This window comes from Oxyura jamaicensis, chromosome 2 (assembly GCF_011077185.1).
Source record: "Oxyura jamaicensis isolate SHBP4307 breed ruddy duck chromosome 2, BPBGC_Ojam_1.0, whole genome shotgun sequence".
Lineage (NCBI taxonomy): Eukaryota > Metazoa > Chordata > Aves > Anseriformes > Anatidae > Oxyura > Oxyura jamaicensis.
Genome location: NC_048894.1, coordinates 23,496,720 through 23,517,704, shown reverse-complemented (window position 1 = coordinate 23,517,704; position 20,985 = coordinate 23,496,720). Strand labels below are relative to the sequence as shown.

At 39.5% G+C, this 20,985-nt stretch overlaps 1 protein-coding gene across 2 annotated transcripts; it reads right to left on the bottom strand.

The window, feature by feature from the left end:
- Positions 1-8,664: 8,664 nt before the first annotated feature.
- On the bottom strand, positions 8,665-20,711 carry STEAP1 (STEAP family member 1). 2 transcript variants are annotated; one of them, XM_035319397.1, is made up of 5 exons: positions 20,527-20,711; positions 16,950-17,054; positions 14,215-14,727; positions 11,999-12,163; positions 8,665-10,281 (listed from the first exon to the last, which is right to left on the bottom strand). In XM_035319397.1, the coding sequence occupies exons 2-5, from the start codon at positions 17,040-17,042 to the stop codon at positions 10,024-10,026; spliced, it is 1,029 nt and encodes a 342-aa protein (XP_035175288.1). In that variant the 5' UTR covers positions 17,043-17,054; positions 20,527-20,711; the 3' UTR covers positions 8,665-10,023. The 2 variants fall into 2 exon arrangements, with proteins under 2 accessions (XP_035175288.1, XP_035175287.1); XM_035319396.1 differs by lacking the exon at positions 20,527-20,711 and adding an exon at positions 20,257-20,483.
- Between the last annotated feature and the right edge of the window lie 274 nt (positions 20,712-20,985).

Here is a 20,985-nt window from a genome sequence, read left to right as displayed (position 1 = left end):
TGAATATAACTTTCTGCATTACTTGTGGCTGCTTATGTGCTGCTTTATGTGACACGATCATAAATAAATGTATGTTAAAATAGGTGTATTTGGTCATGAGATGAATTCATGCACCTTGAAATGACTCCTGAATTCTGTTACCTGTTTCTCATGCAGCTGTTTGGCTTGTGGTTGCTCACTAGGTATGTTTTCCATGTGGTTTTCTTGACCGGCCTGTGCTGTACACAGTGTGCCAGCTCAGACTCTGATCGTTCATGCCTAACACACCACTGTTCTCGGCGATGTCATTCAGTGACATTTCTCACCAGCATGCTTAATTTCTTCTGTAGTTGTTTCTACATGTTACTAGAATGAGTGAATTATATCCCAAATCAGTGTTAGACACAAAATTGTGAATTACATTGTTTTGATTGTTAATATTGATAGGCATATCCACTTTCTGGTAATGAATGATTCTGTTGTTTACAGAATCATATAAAATGAAAGGGAATGACTTGAAGCTGCATCAGAGGAGGTTCATATTGAATATTAGGTAAAAGATCTTCTCTGAGAGAGAAGAATGATCCCAAACCTGTTGGAGTTCAAGCAGCATTTGGACAACACTCGTAGGTGTATGGACAATGCTCTTAGATACATGGTTTAACTCCTAGGTTGTCTTGTATGGAGTCAGGAATTGGACTGGATGGTCCTTGTGGATCCCTTCCAACTCAGGAGATACTATGATTCTATGACAAGGAAAACTAAGAGTGGGCCTAATGTATCTTTCTCTTTGGCATAATTAATCCACAAATATATATATATATATATTTATTTATATGATCTTTCCACTGTCTGTGTGCAAACCTGTCATTCAGTGAGATTATGGAATTGGATTGGATAGCTCTCTCTCAAATTATATACAAAGCTCTAGAGACAACGTAATTCTTAGATGCCTTGTTGGAGGCCTGTCTTAAACAATCAATCGGAAAAAAAAAAAAAAAAAAAAAAGAGACTATTTTCTCTTAGCAGGTGTTTTACTTTCTTTAGGAAAGTCTGGGGAAGCATTATTATTTCTTCCTTTAAGGGATGGAACATAAATAACAAAGGAGTTTCCAGTTTGCAACTGGAAACAGATATTCTGGTTCTTCCTCTTGGCAAAGGGAAAGCAAAGCCCCAGGGATTTTCCTGTGGAAAATGAGTGAAAACAAACACACAGAAATTTGCTTCCTATGGGGGCAACAAACCCAAATACAATCGTTTCTGGCATAGCTAATCGCTTCTCAACATAGCTAATTTTGTACCTGAGCAGAAAAATACAGTATTTCCCAGCCAGGAACATTCAGGCCAACTCATTTTTTTATTTTTTTTCTTACTGCAGCCTAAAATTATTTTAAAAATAAAACTTGTACCTCTTAACAATTCTTTATAAATATAACACGGATCTGAGAAATTTAGAAAATTGTAGCTTATTATTATTATTATTTTTGTAGAAATATTGTTTTGGTCTTGGCATTTTTCTGATTTTTGAATTAGTCTGACATGTACTTGAAATTATGTTGTTTTTTCATAGATACTCTTTTTAAAAAAATTAACCACGACCTAAACAAATAACAAAAAATAATGGTAAGTACTTCTACTGAAATCTCTTGCCTTCACTCTTCAGATTTCACTTGTGATGTCCCCTTTTCACTAGCTCTGCAGGTATTGCTGCTTCTTTCAGACCATATAGGATCTGATCTTCAGTAGTCAAAGGCAAGGAAAGAAAGACATACTGAGATAAATAAGTAAAAACATTTAGATATTCCTTCGAGGGAGAGGAGAGGAGACAAGTGGAGATGAGAGGAAGAGATAAAGAATTAAAAGAAAAAGAATGAAAGAAAAAAGAAAAGGCAGAAAAAAAAGAGAAGAGAGAGAAAAATGGAAAGAAAGAAGAAAAGAGAAAGAAACCCCTTATAAAACTCATTTAATAAGCCAACATTGAGAAAACCCATTTAATAAGCCAAAATTGAGAATTCTTAGCAGGTCATGTGAATCAAGACAGTATCTCCTTCTTCCCAATAGGAAGCACAAGTGAAATGTGATTTGCTCAAAACAGAGGACAGGTACTCAACACCCCGGTCCCCGTCCCCCCCCCCCCATCCCAAAACAGAGAAGATTCAGACCTACAGTTTCATTTCTATGGCAATTCAAGTAACAGAGAGTATTGTTTCTGCTTTTATGATCTGGCAGATAAATTGTATCCACTAGAAAGAAGCTGAAGGAAGGAAACCTCTCCTAGCTTTCTCTGACTATGGTTTTCCATAGCCATTGTTGAGGGGTTTCAGGACCTTTGGCTTCTTTGGCTTTAGCTTTGTTCTTTTGGCTTTGTATAGGGCACAAGGTCTTGTATGACCTTTCTACATCTCCCTATAACTTTTGAAACACCTTTGCTTTGTGCTGCAAGTTATAGAAGATCAAAATCTATCTTCCTGGTTCATGGCTGCTCATCTTAAAAAGCTACTTCAAAGTGGGACAGTACGTTCTAAAAATGTGATCTGTCTGCAATTAATTGTTGGACCCAAAGCCAGGGGTAAAACAGATTGTTTTTAGAATGTAAACAAAACCAGAGCAAAATTTTCTGTAAGTTGACTAGATAACCAAGAACTGAGGTTTCTTAATGAAGTATAGATATTGAAAAAAAACTAAAAAATTGAAAAAATCATTTAAAAAACATTAATACTTGCCTGAATACCAAACCAGCTGAGGGAAGCACAAGTTACATTGTAGCTTGACCACTGTCTGACCGCTTAAGACTACTGTTTGTGTTACAAACAGTTCAGGATTGCAGCTATTTGAGGTCAAATTTCCTTCACAAAGCTGCAGACCACAGGTTTTGCATGAGAGCAGAAGCAAAATTAAAAAGAATTAAGATCACTGCATAGTATGTAGCATAATAGATGTGAAAAAGTAGAAATATAAAATTTAACATGTTAAATGTTTATAGTTATTAACGTCCTTATTACTTTATTGCATTTCATTATGTACATTGTCCTAGGTTAGGTGTTCAGCTAGTTTATTCTGAATATGTTTTTTTCCCTGAGTGGGACCATGCCATCGGTGTAAAATATTCCTTGGCATATAAAAATCAAACTGTGGTAATTCAACTGCAGCTTAGCACTGTGAGGAGAAAACCTGTATCTTTACAGAACAATGAAATACTAATTGCATTCCCAGTCCTGTGAATATTTATGTAGTTAATGCCACAGAAATGAATCGAGGTCAGTGAATTACCACAGAGCCTGAGAGTTGAGCAGTTCTTTGCAAGATCAAAGCAACAGCTTTTCAGTCAAGACTTAAGTTCTCATTCCCAACATACTTGTTTTCCAATCATACAAAATTAGAGGAGTATGTCAGTCTGAGAGATTTCCTCTTGAAGGAAAGGAACATAAGCCACACACTACTTGGTTAGAATAATGACCTATCTAACCCATGAGTACATGTACAAGTGCGGCAAAAGAGAATGCTATTTAAGGTGGGCGTGCAAGCCTTACCACTCTCTCATGCTCTTCCCCCAAATCCTCATTTGTATTAGTGATGTCATAGGGTACATGCCTGCAAAGTCCTTCTAGTGTCTTTTTAGGGGCTGTTGTCTCTGAGTTTGTTTAAACCCTTTTTGAACCTGTTGATGCTGTTTGCCTCCACAGCCCCCCGTGGCAGCAGGCTGCAGGGGTTCTCTACCCACTGTACAAAAGATACATGGTCCTAGGCAGTTGTAAATGGTTTCATTGAATCCTCCCTTGTCCTGGTAATATGGAATTTGGTGAAAAACAGTTCTCTGTTTATCTTATTCACTCTCTTCATTGTTTTTCAAACCTTGATCTTATCCCGTTCTGCAATCTCCCATCCCATTTGAAGCGCCTCTGCTTTTTAGTCTCATCCTGTAAAGCAGCTGCTCCACACCTTGATCACCTGAGATGCAAAGGGAAAAGAATCGTATGAAACTTATTATGGGCTGTTTTAAGGGGATTGTGAGAACATGCAAGACTTCTTGTGGGATTCTTAATAAAAGGAACAAAGGTGGAGTAAGGGAGGGATCAAGGTGGATCAGGGAGGAACAAGAATAAGAGAACAGAGGGAAAAGGGTGTTAAGAGGTATTGTTAAGTGTTATGCTACATACCACATATTCCAATCTCCAGCTTCATGTGGGTAAACCTCTCATCCCCTCTGTTTCATGGATTCACTTCAGGCTCTTCAGATGCTGTGCTATCTGTCTTTGTCTTGCCCCTCACTTTACCCATCTCCTGTACTAGCGATTTCTATTCCCTACTATATTGATGCTGTTGTGTTCATTGAATTCCCCCATCTACCTATTTTTCCCGTTTAACATCCATTGAGCTCCTTTACTCGTTCCTTTCATAAGAAAATCTGCGAGCCTGCAATGTCTCTTTTCTTTTGCATCCTTTTCATTTTATAATGGGATCTCCAGCTGTCCTGTTCCTTCCCATCCCATGTTAACAGCTAGCATAGTTTCACAGTGCCAGCTTTCCTCTGCCCTAGAATACCATTTTCTCTGTCATTAATTATTTGGGAATAAATAATTTAGGATGTTTATATTGTGAATGTACTAACTCTATTGGAAATTAGCAAGTACGAGAGAAAGCTGTTGCTATTTTAATTATGGGTCCTGTCAAAGAATTGCTAGACTTCTGAACTGCTGCAGGGATGCCTGAGGTGCCTTACAAGGGGCTCATTTTCTTTCCACTCAGGTTTCTTTTTTTTTCTCCCTCCCTTGCCCCCCAGGTGTATAGATTTCCTGTTAGAACAAGTAGAGTACTTTTGAATGAATGAGATACGCTGTTCAAAAGTTATCCTGATACAAGCACAAGCACAGGTGGACAGACAAGAGAGAAATGCTATTCAGTATATGAATGAGCGACAGGATTGGACAAAAAGGCAGAGGACAAATTGGAGAAATATTACGTGGCCTTTCTTCAAGTCCAGAAATCAGATTTTTTTTTTTTTTTTTTTTCAGGTTTTCAAATAATGAAGTATTCAGATGGAAAATTCTTTGTAGATTCTTGTAGAAGAAAATTTTTGTAGAGTACATCCAATGAAACAGTGTATGCATGTATAGAAAAGCTACATGGCTAGGATTGACTGTCCAGTTCAAAAGACCCCACAATTGCCTTAATTTTTTTTTTAATAGTGAGCCCCAAAGATGAAATTTAAGGACCAAATATCTCCATCAGTAGTAGTAGTAGTATTCTACCAGCCATAGAGGGACCACACATCTTTAACCATATCAAGGATATAGCATATTTATCTCACTGATACACTTTCTTGCTACAAAGATGAAAACATATAAAAAGAAAGAAACAAACAAAAAATGATGACAAAACGCTATCTTCTGTTGCATCATCTTTATTGGAAGTAGCTGTAGTCTGCTTTGTAAATTGGTAATGTGGTTCACTGACTGGTTTTATATTTTCATTTGAGAATCTCTAAAACTTATGATGCATACTTAGTAAATTATCTCCACCACACTCACTTAAATATTATATCCAATCTATTGCAAATTTCAAACAATGAAGCAAAATTTCACCTGAATTCAATGAGATATTGTTAAGGAGGTTCTCACCAAAATAAATTATTTTACCATCAGCAACATAAAGTGCTGATAGGATCAAGAAGTCCTGACATTACTGAAAAAAGATCGGTGACAATGATCAGTCGCTGACAGACAATTGGTTACAGCAGGCTACATTACCCAAGGGTGGATTCAGCATGTTTTCAAAAATCTGTCTTTATTTTTTCTTGTGTTCTTTTAACCAATTCTTCTTATGTCATTTTAAGAAAATCAGCTTAAAAGTAGTTAGTCTGTATTTCAGAAATGGTTAACACAAAATTTCTTGTAATCAGGGGACAATAGTAGAAACTGTGGATGTAGCAGAAAAGAGAGGAAGACATGAGGTCATCATTTCACAGATGAAGCTGCACAGTTGACATGTAGAGGTCAGTGTGTCTGGGGTTTTGGTGATAATTTCTAGAACTCATTTTTGCCTACTGATCCATGGAAAGCTAAGAACCTGACAAATATGTGAAGTGATGAAACATTCTTGCTAGCAGAATAGGATGAAATATTTTAAGCTTTGAATTTTAGGAGCACTTACTACTGTGCAGTTTAAATGACTTTGACTTAAAATCTTCACCCAGAGGGTGGCCAGGCACTGGGACAGGCTCCCCAGGGCAGTGGTCATGGCACTGAGCCTGCCAGAGTTCAGTAAGTGTTTGGACAATGCTCTCAGACATATGGTCTGGTTTTTGGATGGTTCTGTGTGGAGGCAGAAGTTGGACTCTGTGATCCTTGTGGGTCCCTTCCAGTCCAGGATATTCTGTGATTCTATGATTTCTCTTCCTGTCCTTCATGCTGTCACATGCTCACGCCTGTCAGGTCAATCAGATCAGTACATGGCTCTGGATGAATCCTCACTTTTTAAGTGGATCAAACTCCCTGGACTGATGTAGTGTACAGCTTTACACACTTTTGGTAGAAGAACTGAGATAATTGAGAAGTATGGGCTAAAGAAGGGACAGCTTACAGTAAAGGCTGCTGTCAACAGGAATTGACATTAAACCATAGCCAGCACAGCCTGGTTCTGGCTTCCTGGGCTCTCATCATTGGTACCACTTCTTGATAATAGTATTCTGGGATCTCGCTATCTCAGGTAAACTGGTCATGAAATTCCTGAAGTCCCTTCAACAGTTTGAGAGTTCTCCCTCCAATTTCAATTCTGTATCTCTGACTTAACTAAGGAAGTACATTGTAGCCTTTGTAAAGGCATTGCAAAATCCCTTACACTGGAGTGATGGATTCTTACCAAAGAATATGGCTGTATTACTTTTCCCTCCTCTGTCTTCACCATTCTTGAGCTTTTCCTGGTCTTTGATCAGTGTTTTCACGGATCACAGGTCTCTTTCCAAAGCATTCCACAACTAGCTCAGCTTTCTGTTCCTTCTCAAAAAATCTCCTCCAAATGCTAGAATAGATGGCCTGTCAGTTAAACAATCTATCAGAATTTATTTTCATTACATCTCTCTATGAAAATGTCCATTTTGTTTTTCACATCTGTCTTCTTTCCTTTGGAAAACCCAGGATTTTCAGCTAGCATGGGGAGAAAGGTCCCCTTTGACTAAAGCTGTTTTAAGGTTCATGTCAGCAGCTCTTCTAGGTTTTGTCATGCCTTTTCACCCTTTTACAGGTCTGGATGGATATTATACAATGGCAGACACAGTATATATACAATTAAGCATTTAATGATACATAATTTTATAAAAATAATCAGTGTTGTACAAATAAGTGCCTAAAATTGGCAGAAACGTTTTTCTATATATAGTAGTATACAGACATATTAATACACTGATTTTTGAAATAGCTGTATAATCATAAATTAAAAGGTACATATGCACTCATTGTAATTAGTGCAGCACTAAATCATATCTATCACAAAGGGAGAAATAAAATACTGTTAATAGCATTACCTGACCCTCCTCCCTCACTATTGCATCTGAATGCCTTAAAAGCTTGAACATGCTGTTGCAATGTTTTGCAGAGGAATACTACTCCAGTACTACAGATTGGGAAGTGAGTTACTTAAAGGTGAAGTAGTTTACTAAAGACTTACAAAGCAGGGAAGAGACTTGATATGAGGTCTCAAATTCTGGCTCTAAGCATTCAACAGTGCTTTATAAAGAAAAGGCTTGCTGTTGCACAGAAAGCCTTGCTCTTACTTGAGATTTTGTTTTCCACATGCCGTAGGACTAGCTTTGAATGGCTTTTTCCAAGGAGTGTCTTCATTCACCTCATTTCAGTTTTCGGTTATCAAGGGTTCTGTTCTCTGTGTCACAAACCTTGTTAACCTTGAAGCTGTTTATATTTCCCTGTGACAAAGGGCTGGCTTCTATGGCTAGTTGTAAATGATGAATCCAACTATGTGACCAAAATTTAGCAAAACTGGAGACTGAACTCAATTCTCCAGATTTTCTTAGTAAGGGAGCAGCAGAGCTGATTCTGGAGAGCACGATTTAACACGTTTTGATAAAACCAAATATTAATCTCTTCAATGGATGCATGCTGGGCTTGCCTGGAGTATTTTAAATCTAATCTTTGTCCTAAGTAGTAAATTTGAGCACAACTTTTGAGTAGCTAGTGGACAATTTGATTTCTTTATCATTACACTTGTTTTAACCTGTTCCACTGGAAAAAGACTACTTTATTAAGGTATTTATGACTCTTGACAACAAAATGCAGTTAATATTCTCAGTAAGCCTTTGGTAAGTTCTATCTGTTCTGGTTTCAGCTGAGACAGAGTTAAAACCAGGACAATCCCTAACATGACTTCTAATTAATTGTATTTATTTCCTGTACAGAAATATAAATGCTCGTGTATTGACAATCACTCTTTTTCTGTTCTTTTAGAAACTTCTTAAGTTCACTTTCCAGACTGGCTTTCTGTGTTTTAGTGCTTACTTCTGTCACGCATTACTGAATTGATACACAATGTCACTCAAGTCTCTTCAGTCTATATTACACAGGCCACCATGACCCCACTTATTTTCACAGTACTACATCAAGTGCAAAACACAAAGACAACTTTTAAGTTGCAATAATTGGAGTAATAACCAGGAAAATACAAAATGTAGTATCTATCTCTGTAGCTATTTAATGTGTTAATTATGCTCAGTGTACCAAGTCCACAAATGTACAACAGGATTATTAGCTGCAGAACCATTAGCACCATGTGTTACATATATTTTTATGTAACCATTGTTTTCCTGTTTGTTTAATAACAGAGCCATTACCAGTTACAATTCTCATTTGGGTGATCCCAGCAATAGCTGGCACCATCAGTCCATGTCCTAGTCAGCTCACGCAGGGAAACTGGCAGTGATGTGAATATATTAACTACTGCATAACATATTTAAAAATAGATGCTAATAAGTGAATTACGCATTTAAAACATTCAGACAGGCCTATGTAACAGAAAGAAAGTGAAGTTTCATCAGCTTATACTAAAATTTTACTAAAAGCAAATGTATTCAGAATGGATTTTACATGAAAATCTCACCAAATCAATGCCAAGTTTCAAATGCCTATTTTTGATGTTTTTCTTCCAGTCACACAATTGTGCTGGCCTAGAGTAAACAGTGAAACACATTTACCTGACGTGTGAGCTATCCCACTGGAATAATTTGTGTTAATAAAGATTAGCACATGTCAGCGGCAGCAGGCTTGGGTCAAAGGCATGGAAAATTTCCAGCATCAGAAACAAAAGAATGTGTTCATGGAAAAAAAAAAAAAAGGAAAATGTTTTTTGGTTCTAAATAAACAGACACACCTAGTCCTGTATAAGATGTAGATCTGAGACTAAAACATCTTATTTTAGACTTTACCTAAGCCTCAGGAGAGATTTGCCTTGCAAAGTTCCCTGGAATTCTGCTTGCCTGATTGTCTAAATTCAATATGTGGTAGGAATGCAACAAACTTTTTGTGTGGCTTCTGTGCTAAGGTCTCCATTCTGCAGAAATGTAGGATGCTGGGGATAAGGGGGGACAGGATAATAAATATTCAAATTGTTTTCCCTTTATAACACTGAGATTTAACCAGGGAACAAACATGTCTGTGGGATGCAGAAAGCATTCCTGGATTCTGCGGTGTAATGATTTATTTACTTTCTGTGGTCATCTGGACCGATGATTTATGATTGCTTTTGCCAAAGAAAGAATTACGATAGAGGTGATGAAGTACTGGCGTTTTAAGAGCAATGAGTCAGAAGAAAGAAATGATCAAATACCAGAACACCAAATAGATTAAAGTGTAAAATGAATGTTTTCAATTTCTGTCTCAGTAAAGGTCCCGGTTGTATCAAGTATCCGATACCTTTGCAGCTGAAATGAAAAGTAAACAAGTAACATCTAAGAAAAATATGAAAACAGAGCTCACAATTGAACGTTTTCTGGACTTGAGCATATTTGCATACAGCAGACAGGAAATGTCCATATGTGATCTACAGCCTGGAAGTCATGCTGGTTTGATTGGTTTGTGTGTTGGCTTCCCAGCCACATCTGATCTTTTTTATCCTCTTCCTGAAACACGGGAGGAGCAGTATGCATTTACAGAGCAGGACTACAATAGGAAGAAAAACTGCTACCATAAATGAAGGTGGTGTGTACCAGATAAATTGGTTAACATCAACCCACTTATTCCAAGCAAATACCAATGCATGAAGTGTGCATAGCAGCAGAGCTACATATCCCATCTTGCTCTGAAAAGAGAAAGATAATAGTAAGTTATTTATTTTTTTCAGCCTTGGTAAAAAGATTACTCTTTTAAGGAAAAATGGAGATAAGAAAGGGCCTCAAACAACGCATGTAAGTGAAAGAAAAGAGAACATTAGCTTTGAATTAAAATTAAAAACTTGTAATTCAAGAATCCAACTATACCTTTCTATGTCACCAGAAAAGATGAGGCACACTTTTCTCCTATTGATATGATAGTGGGCTAATACACAGAAGAGATCACAGATTCCCCAAACTGTGTCAGTTCTCAATATCTCAGTTTGTAGATGGCATCTCTATCCTATATTACCATATCTTCTCTGATAAATTATTATGAGTTCAAAAGCAGACTTATAAATGGTTTAATCAACTGTTTGCAAAGGGATCTTTTAAGGCCAGTTAAAGTCAGTAACTCTAGTAAATCTAGTACTATGATAAATTTGGCGTAGGATTTGAAATTAAGGAGAAAAGGAAAAGTTACGCAAGAGTTACTAGTAATTTAGTTTCCTGTGTACATAAAAATCTTGCTTTTATTACAAAAATTGAATTAGTCATCAGTGTAAAGTGCCTTTTTAAGTGGCAAATCTACAGGATACGATTAGTATAAAAGTTATTTTTTTTATAAAACTAATCCAATATGTTAGCATTACTCTTCTGGATTTCTTCACCACGATAGCTTAATATGGAAAGTAGTCTAACATATTAATAGCTTAATATGTACTAGGAGACCCCTTCCTACATCTATCCATGTAGTCTCTGTAGAGCTGAAAAACTTTTCTTACAAATGATATACTTCACAGAGTGAACAGAATCCCAAATCACTCGCTGTCAAAAAATACATGTTTCATACCTACTTTTCAAATTCATAACAAGTTCTCAAATGACAGGTGCTTAGTAGGTTATTGAATTTTCAGATTTTGGTGTTCAGGGACCCAACTCAACACTTGCTTAACACAATGTGATCATACTGATGCCAGCAGAACCACCCCTTATTATTATGGTGCATGATACAGGACACTAAGAGCAAAACAGGTATTAGGTGAACAAAACAAGCACATTTGTAGCAAAACTCATGACTGGCTGGATTTGATTTTGTGTCTGTTCTAAGACATCTTCTCAGAATACAACTTTTTGGAGTAGGTTGTTGTGGCTAGTGACACTGCATATGGAAAACCTCTGCATTCCAGAAGACAGGAGGCTTCTGGACTTGTCAGCCACTTGGTATTGCTCAGGCAGTACAGAATAGCCAAAATGGCTCCAAGGGACCAACAGGCAATGTTCCTTTTTTAATGGAAACCCAGGTTGTATGCCAACACGCTCATCTAGTTCCGTACCACCTACTCCCAGGTCAGCAGGACACAAGGCTTTCTTGAAACATAAAATGCCCAGAAGATAACTGAAATGCTTTCAGAGCCAGAGGTCTTTGACCTAAGAATAGTTTCTGAAGGAACAACTGCTGCTGGTCAACTTGGAGCTATCTTTCTTTCCACTTTACACCCTGAACATGACAGCTATTTCTTCTCCCAAAATAACAAATGAAATGAATATTTTTTGCAAAACAGTTAACAAAGGGTGCTGAATAAACTTTTACATTGGTTTCATTAATGATTCTGTATTTGATATTTTTAACTAGGAATGATCTTAGCTGATAACATACAGTCCTAAAAATGAGTAATGACATGCAATGATGACGTTTATGTGTACCTGAATGTAGTGGAACTCTCTCCAGGTCAAAGAGTGATTGACAGATGGGATTGAAGTTATTGCCAATAAAGCCAGCAAAGCAAGTCCCAGAATTCCTAGCGACACATAAATCTCCATTCTCCAAACATCATGTTCAATCCAGGCATTTTCTTTTTTTTGTTTGACCTGCCAGAAGAATCATAGGGTTGGAAGGGACCTTTAATGACCATCTAGTCCAACCCCCCGGCCACGGTCAATGATGCCTTTCACTAGATCAGGTTGCTGAAAGCCCTATCCAACCTGACCTTTAACACTTCCAATCAAGAGGCAGCCACGACTTCTCTGGACAACTTGTTCTAGTGTTTCACCAACCCCACTGTAAAAAAAAAAAAAAAAAAAAAAAAAAAAAAAAAAAAAATCAAAATCTACCTCCTTTCAGTTTAAAACCATTGCCCTTGTTCTGTCAGTACAGGCTCTGGTAAAAAAGTCTCCCTCCATCTTTCTTGTAAGCCCCCTTTATATATGGAAGGGCCACAATAAAGTCTGCCTGGAGCCTTCTCTTCTCCAGGCTGAACAACCCCAACTTTCTCAACCTTTCTGTTTGGAGAAGGGCTCCAGCCCTCTGATAATTTTCTGCTCTAAGAAGCCCACATCTTTCTTGTACTGAGGACTCCACAACTGGATGCAGTACTCCAGGTGGGTCTCAAGAGAGCAGAGTAGAGAGGCAGAAGCACCTTCCTTTCTCTGCTGGTCATGCTTCTTTTCATGCAGCCCAGGATACAGCTGGCTTTCTGGCATACAGCCATTTCTGTGAAATAGTTATTTTCACAATACTAACTAAGAAATAAGATGGGAAACATAGTACTTTTGTTTGTTTGAATGTCTCTAAATGTAACTGCTGTTTAATTGTGATGAAAAAGCCTCTACTAGTATCTGTAGAGCAAAGGTAGGCTTTACATGAGAAGAATTTACAGATTGCATCAGTGTCTTGGCCCAGAACTGACTAGTTCTGAGGCCCATCAGCCTGCCTTCACAGTAGGAGAAACCTTAGTCTGACAAATACAAACAAAAAAAAACAATTCTCCATTCATGGCAAAATACCATATGTAGGAGATTATAACACAAGGAAATATATTTACAGCACTATTTTAGGGATCCAGTTTAGCAGGCATTCTTAACCATGTTATCCTGCCAGAATTTTTTTTTTTCTTATGACTTGGTGCATTCACCTGCACTGAATAAAATGGTTGATATGGATGAAAATAAAAAACTGATGTCAAAGCTTGTCCTGTGTATGACTACTTGCAACAGTTCCTTGTTGCTGTTAGGGATCACCATAGTGTAATATGCTCCAGATATGATCATTTCTTCACCTGCACTTAAGAACTGGAATCTCGCCGATATTTCTGGTAAACATTCAAATCAGATTACCAGTAAAGTTGATCTTCAAAGTTTTCATCAGGCAGTTTGCCTGATGACAGAATTCTTAAGAAGCCAATAACACCCTACTCTGCTTTCAATAAAACCTTATATTAGACTTTGAGGATATTAAAACTGTACCTTTGCACTCTATACCTTATATTGGAATATTCCTTATGCTGGAATACTCATGGCACCCAAGGTGATACACATATGCTAGAAACTCTCTAGTCACAGAAGATCTTAGACAGCTTTGTAAGCCAATTATTGATCATGATTCGGAAGCATGACGGAATTTTTTTATCAAGTTAGTGTACACCAGCCAAATTGTGTAGTCATCAGTGTTCACAAGTTCAGTCTGCGGCATATATAAATCATTGTAATTTATCTCAGTTCTCCTTCATTAATGGTAATTCACTTTACATAGATGATGTCTAAAAAAGGTGTGTGCAGCACTTTCTGTAGACAGTTAGATTCCACTGATGCAGAGGGATTAATCCACACTAAACTAAGTGTTCCAAAGACTTAAATGTACCTGTGAAACAATTATAATTATGGGTATTTTACACAGATCTAAGAATTCCCAGATGAAGAAAGTGACTTATTGAATACATGCTGGCACAGCCGTGTTGACTCTTGACTCCCTATAAAATGCTTTAACAAGCAGGACCTGCTCTATCGCTTAGCAGTGCTTTGTGAGGAGCTGCATCAAAATCAAAGGCAATGAAAACAGCTTTCTCCCTATCCAGATTTGTTTGGATGTACAACACAAGGATTCTCTCAACACTGAAATGTTGGTATTTGTGAGCCCATCATACCTGCTGGAATGCCCAGTTGAGCAGCTTGTATCTGTACGATCTTCTCATTGGATAGCATAGGCTATAGCAGGCGTGCATTGTAGCGAAGAAGAAACTGAGAAGTCCAAATTGCTTTCTTGACAGCATCCATCTATCCAGCCACTGGGGAAACCTTTTATACTTAGTGCCAAAGTACAGCTGGAAACCAGACGCTAATATTCCTGGTAAATATACCAGTGCTAACAGGGTAATTGAAACCACCGGTAAAACTTTGTTTATGACAAGGACTGGAATTTTATAGAAAACATTTTCATTTCTTGTTACAAAAGGATATATGACATCTCTTAGAGAAGTGTAAATAAATGTTAATAATGAGATCGCAGATGCTATCTTCATTGGTAAGTGCCACTTGGGAAACAGATCCTGCTTGCAGTGCTGTTCTGAAGAGTGTTCAAACTCACCAAAATGGTGTGCTTGATGTAAATTAAAAAGTGCAGCTACTTCTGGTGGATTGGTAGCTTGCATATCCACATTCTGAAAAGGACAGAAAGGAAATATGAAGTGAGATCAAACTCCAATAACCACAATATTTGCCATCATGACTTTTGTACTGTGCAGCACTGAAACTGTATACGAAAAAACTATGCATACTATTAAAGACAAGGTAGCTTGAAAATACAATGTTTCAAACAGCATAGTTAGTAGTTGAGCAAGGCAGTTTTACTGTAGATTTCTCATTCTTCATTCATCATCCATGGTGACTCCAAAATAGATTTTCATTCCAGGAAGTTAACCATACCACAAAGGAAGATTACATTTTGCAAAGCATCATTACAGCTTCTTATGATAGGCCCTCCAGATTTTAAGATATCCAGTTTCAGCTAGAGACTTAATAATGTAACCCAAATATATGCACAACAACAGCATCCAGAGACATGACACTACAGTATTTCCATTCAGTCACTGCTATTTTAATGACTCTTAACTGGGGAAATAAGGATGTAAATAGAAATATTTGGGATCCAGCATATTAGACCAGCTGTGCATCTGTCAACTGTATCTTAAATTTCCATGCTTTTATTCCCATCCTCCCTAAATGTAATAGCGTCCTCTTAACTTTTATAAAAACTTGTGAAATTGAAGCACTTTGGTTCAAAAAGCTGAATTTTTACTGCCAAGTAGTCATGGTTTGATTTTAGTCTCACAGAAGATCTTGGCAGAATTATCACAGGCTTAAGAAGCTAAGCTAGGGCAAAATTTTGGTAGAATGTTATAAATTGTTTTACATTGAGAGACTGTATTAAAATGTTGTCCCAAACTTACAGTTTGGGGAAGAGGTACATGATCAACATATGTACAAAATGAAAATACGTGCATCAACAGCAGGACATTGCAGCTGATGCAGCAGACAGCTGTCCAGGGGTGGAAAGCTAAGAATTTAAAACATTAAGAAATAAACATGCAACCCCTTTAATAACGCAGTGAAATGCAAAGTAAAACTGAACCAATGCAGCAATGGCTCAGCTTTAGAATGGCTAAAGTTGCAGGTGTCCATATCTCCAGAAAGTGACACGGCACCGTGAGGTTTGAGGAAGACAACTACTAGTAGAAAGTTGTAAGTTGGTAGTCACAGAATCATACAATCACCATGGTTGGAAAAGACCTTCAAGACCCTCTAATCTAAATAATTCTGCCAGGATACAGGAGATCTGCTTGTTCAGCAACATGATCTGTCTTTATTCTTCAGAATCAAATATTATATTGAAGCTAGTTGAGGGGTCAATTCTTGTAAATACTTGTAAATAATGCAGGGGTAAGCAGGTGTAAACCTTGTGTTTATCTTCACTAATACATAGGCATTTTGCGTGTTTCGCTTTCTTTTAACCAAGAAGTAACAAATGTACACTGCTATCTTGCCATAAAATCCTAAATGGAGACAAGGTAGCCTGTTTCCACATATCCGACTGACCTGCTTACAGTGCCTCACAGTAAAATTAAAGGGCATGGTCTTTATTAGGATTTTATAGCTGAATAGCTAATAGGTTGATGTGATAATAAAAAATGTATGTTAGTAATGTAACAGTGAAGGTATAGCCTAAGTAACTTCTGTTCTCCAGTCTGTGAAGAACTGTGAAGAATGTAGTTTTTATGTGTTGCAGAATCAGGTATGAGTATAAATTGCATAAACTGAAATTCACCTCTGAACCCAGTTTCACCTAGAGATTCCTGTTTCTTGAGGAGACAATTTGTAAAGCCTAATGCAGTATTCTACAGACTGAGTTCACAACTGTACAGCAAGTTGTGGCTTGAACTTCTTCTGTGCATCAGCTGTTGCAGAGGTAAATACTGTTGAAGTGGATTTTTTCCTGGGCTTTTTTTTTGTGTGGTGTGGAAAACTTCCTAAATGCAATGTGGCAAAGATAAAGACTCTGCCCAAGATAAATTTTACATTCCTGTCCAAAAATCACAAATTATTTCTATAGAGATTTGTTCAGCTGGTAGAATGCAACTAACAATTAACATCATATAAGTGTGTTTTTTCTTACCAAACCTTGTGTATTTTTTTAGCGTGGAATGTGACTAAATTGAATGAGTTGCTCTTTATCTTTTTATCTCTTCATGTCAATATTGAGAGAAGACTTCAGAAGCACTGATGATATGCCAGTGTTATGGAAACACAATACGTTTGGACAAAATCAAATAAAGTCTGCAATATTTTGTGTGATATATGAACTGCTCTTTTGCAGAAACATTACCAAGTTGCTAAGGTTTCCTCTGTTTCTCCTCGGCACGATGCTCTGGCCTGCATTCTGATCAATGGTATGACTGTCGCCTTCCCTCTTCTCCATTGCAGAAACTCCCTGCAAAACAAACACAGGATGTAAAACAGGTTTTGAAATGCCCTACTGGAACTTTGAGGCCTATTTTCCCTGAAAATGTTTTCTTCCCCCTCCTCCATCCATTTGCCAGAGAAGTTGTGATAATCTAGGGAAAAGAAAGTCCGTCCTCTGAGAACAGAAGAGCTCAGCTTTTTATTAAATTGTTTAAAGTAAAGTGGAAACTAAGAGAGAATATGAATCAACAGAACAAAATAACTGTTGAAAAGTAATATTTAAGCTAAATGCCCATGTTGCTACTGGAATGAATGACTTAAATCAGGCTGAAAGTTTTAAAAATAGAACAAGTTAGAAACAGTTTTTGAATAGGAATAACAAGTAAAATGTTGTGAAAGTGTATTTTTGGTACTTTTACAAAAAGCTTTGATGTATCTATCCTGTGTCTATCCTAGCAAGAGACTGGACTTACTGATATAAGAAACCCATGCAAATTTGCAGTTCCTAATACTTTTTAGGTTTTACAATTCAGATTTTCAGGCTTGGTCTACCTGACAGTCATCCTGTGGCATTAGAGGTGTATTCCCCCCTCACGATTTTCAGGAAACTCCAGTTGGAGCTTTGCTCATTCTGTTCCAAGGTACACTGTCAACACTTATCAATACAAGAGGCAGCGGAAATGGTTCTTAGCTGTTAATGACCAAAGGAAATCCGAGGCCAGAAAACAAAGAGGAAGAGAAGGGGTATTTCTTTCTCAGTATCCTAGGACAGCAGTAGAGACAGTACCCCAAAGTCTTGAGAGGGCTGTGAAACAACTGCAGGGGGTTACCCTGCAAGGTGGACTTCTGATAGGTATGGTGCCCTGTCGCACACTGCTGGAGGCGATGTGCTAGCGCGCGCCACTGGAATCTCATGTTGCCCTTCCGCAGTGTAGCTCTGTGACCACCTGTATGGCTGTGACTAGTTAGTTCCTCCAGGAAACCTACTGAGCAGCTGGATTACTAGACATGAAACTACTTTGCTAAATACAGATTCTTTTATATTCATACAACATTCAGGAATTTGTATCAGTTGTATTTTTGCTGTGCTTCAGTGGATGAATCCACATTGTCTTGTGCTATCTGGTACAAACATTTGCTTTTTGCCAAGCCATCAGCCTTCTGAAGTCTAAATATTCTTTTCCTAAGTATTTCTCTTTTGACTTTTTTCCCCTCCTGCTAACAAGCTCTCCCTTTGGGCATAACCTTTCGGCCAAGTGTTGCAGAGAAGGGTCAACAAGAGCTTCCCTCTGAAGGTCAGGCTATTAACCCTTTCCTATGACAGCTAATGCATCCATTAGCTGCTTGTATATCCTACTGCTGAAGGCACATTTCTTTCTCCCCTTTTTTTTACTTTTTTATTTATTTATTTATTTATTATTATTATTACTAGGGCTAGACCCAGTGTTTCATGCTATTGTCACAAAACTTCAGCTCCTCCACTCCCAGAATTAGTTTAAAAAAAATCTATGTTTTGATATATTGTATTTCTAGCTGTTACAATGACAAAGAATAGTTTACAAATAGACCTTTGTATAAAGTACTTACTTGGAAAAAAGGAATAAAGTGATTTCCAGACCTATTTATAAAAGAACTCAGAATATCAAGGGCAATCACAGTTTTTGAGGCCTACCCTCTGATTTTTAAACTTTGAGGTGTGTGTGGGGAAATAAATAAAAAAAAGGATGTGGAGAAGCCTTAGACTGACTTTTTAATTTTTGGATAACGAGATCTACTTTTAAAAATTGTTAAAACAGAGGATGGCTCACATATCTTTGCTCTTTTTTCATTTTCTTCTGTACTAACCTCAGTTGAGCTTTCAACTGTTAACATCACTAGGCAACAGGAGCTTACACAATGATCCCTGCCTCTTCTGAACTGTCCTCTTCTGGCTGCCACACTATCTTGGAGGTCCAAAAGCATATTTTTGATTGAGGAGCTCTGCATGGAAACGCTTAACTCACCTGACACTTACGCTAATATCAGTCGTAATTTAGAAATGAAGAGTCCAGTAATAGCTTCTAGTTAGAGGCTTGTGTTGATGATGATGTAGTAAATGGTATAGTGATGTGAAAAAAATCATGAGCTGGAATGTCACTTGCTGATCCTAAAAGCTGATCTGGGGAAACAATATTTAATACAGTCTTAAATAACCTGTTAATACTTTATGTGGCGAAAAAAAAAAAAAGAAAAGAAAAGATAAAAGAAATTGTGAGTGAATGAATGCATATGCTCTAACAGGGAAATATGGGTTACAGCCATGCGACTGCATGCAAGGAAGCATAGATGCCATACCAGATAACTGATATCAGAGATAACAGAGTTATTTCTTTGACACAGCTGATAACAAAGCACAGCAATAGCCTAAATACAAGGCACTTGTAATTCTGTTACATGGTGCCTTATGAATTATCATAACAGAGTCCTTTACAGCATGCCGCTGACTGGAATGTTTGAAGAAAAGTCCCGTGAGAGACAGAACCCAGTCACGTCTATCCTCTGCGCCCATGCCTCCCTCTCCAGAAGGCAGCACTGCAACTGGCTGCGAGTGAGGATGGAGGATCTCCAGCTGCGGAAGGCCAAGTTTCCAGTGCTGGGTGTAGTGCAGTTTGGGAGAAGCAAAAAGGCTCATTACAGCGCTGAGCCGACAGCGATCCAAACCAGGCAGACGTGACTCTGCCAAAACATCTTCTGAAGTCAATGGGAGGTTTGCCTGAGTAAGGGTTTTCAGAGCTGGCTCACTGAATAGAGAAAAAAGGCTAAAATAAACAGGCTAAGATCACAACGCTGAGGTGATGGAGGAGGCGCGGGACGGTGACAGCATCCCACTCCTCTGGCACCATCTGAGAACGACCGGGTGAAAGCGTTTGGGGCAATCGCTTCACTTTTAAGGTGCCGTAGAGGCACCCGAGAGAGCCGAGCTGGCCAGCCACTCCTCACCCCTGCTGTCCCGGCTCGTCGGGAACCCGGCCGAGCTCTGTGGAGACTCCTGCGGGGTCCGGCACAGGCGAGCCCCTCGCCCAAGGTGCGCGGGGGGCGGACGAGTCCGGCTCGGGGCCCCGCTATCAGCGCTGCCGGCGCCGACCCAGATGAGCTCGTCCCGCCGGGGTCTCCCGTCCCGTCCCGGGGCAGAGCGGAGCAGGGCGCCAGAACCCGGCCGCAGCCCGCCCGCCGCCCCGGGGCTCACCCACCTCAGCCCGCCGGCAGCGGCGCCTTCTTGTGCCCGGGAGGCGGCGCGGGGCTTCCCCGGGAGCCCCGGCTTGGCTCGGCTCGGTCAGGACGGGGAGAGCCCTGCGCGACCGCGTCGGGGCAGGCGGCCTCAGGTCAGCCCCGCAGCGGCCGGCAGGCGCTGAGGGTAGCGGCCGGGAAGGGGGGGCCCGGCCGCAGGCTCCATCTCCCCTCCCCTCCCCGCCCGGCCCCGCCTTCCGCGCCCATCGCGCTCCCCCCGGCCCGGCGGGCACCTGAGCGCCGCGGCTCGCCTCAGGGCCGGAGCTCGCCTCAGGGCTGCCCGCCTGGCCCGGCCCGCGGAGCGCCTGGGCGGTCGCTGGGGCCTCGCCTGGACAAAGGGCGCCTTCACCTGCGCCCTCCCCGCCCGGGAGGAGGAAGGAGAGGGAAGGGAGCAAAGGCACCCCTCGCCGCCCCTCACACCCCTGACGGGGAAGCGTCTCTTCACCCTTTCTCCCTCTCCTGTTGCTCCGTGCGGGCTTGTCGCTCCCTCAGGCAGACAAAGGGCTGTATTGAATCCTGCTGCTAACGCGAGCCAGCCTCACTTAAAAAAAATAAAATATTTTTCTTCAGGTATCACCATCTCGTACCTTTTTTCCTGTGCTGACGGTTCTGACAAGGCGGTTTTGTCACACGGCAGCGTGGGCTCATTACCTCGCGAAAGCTCCGTGTTCGAGGATATTTCAACACTTGGT

What these genes read in the sequence shown, in the direction of transcription:
- STEAP1 (XM_035319397.1), bottom strand. Translation starts at nt 17,042, where the DNA reads ATGGAGAAGAGGGAAGGCGACAGTCATACCATTGATCAGAATGCAGGC. An exon ending in GAGGAAACCTTAGCAACTTG is followed by an intron (nt 14,728 to 16,949) that starts GTAATGTTTCTG and finishes TGTCCTTTTCAG; the next exon opens with AATGTGGATATGCAAGCTAC. An exon ending in TCAACTGGGCATTCCAGCAG is followed by an intron (nt 12,164 to 14,214) that starts GTATGATGGGCT and finishes TTCTTCTGGCAG; the next exon opens with GTCAAACAAAAAAAAGAAAA.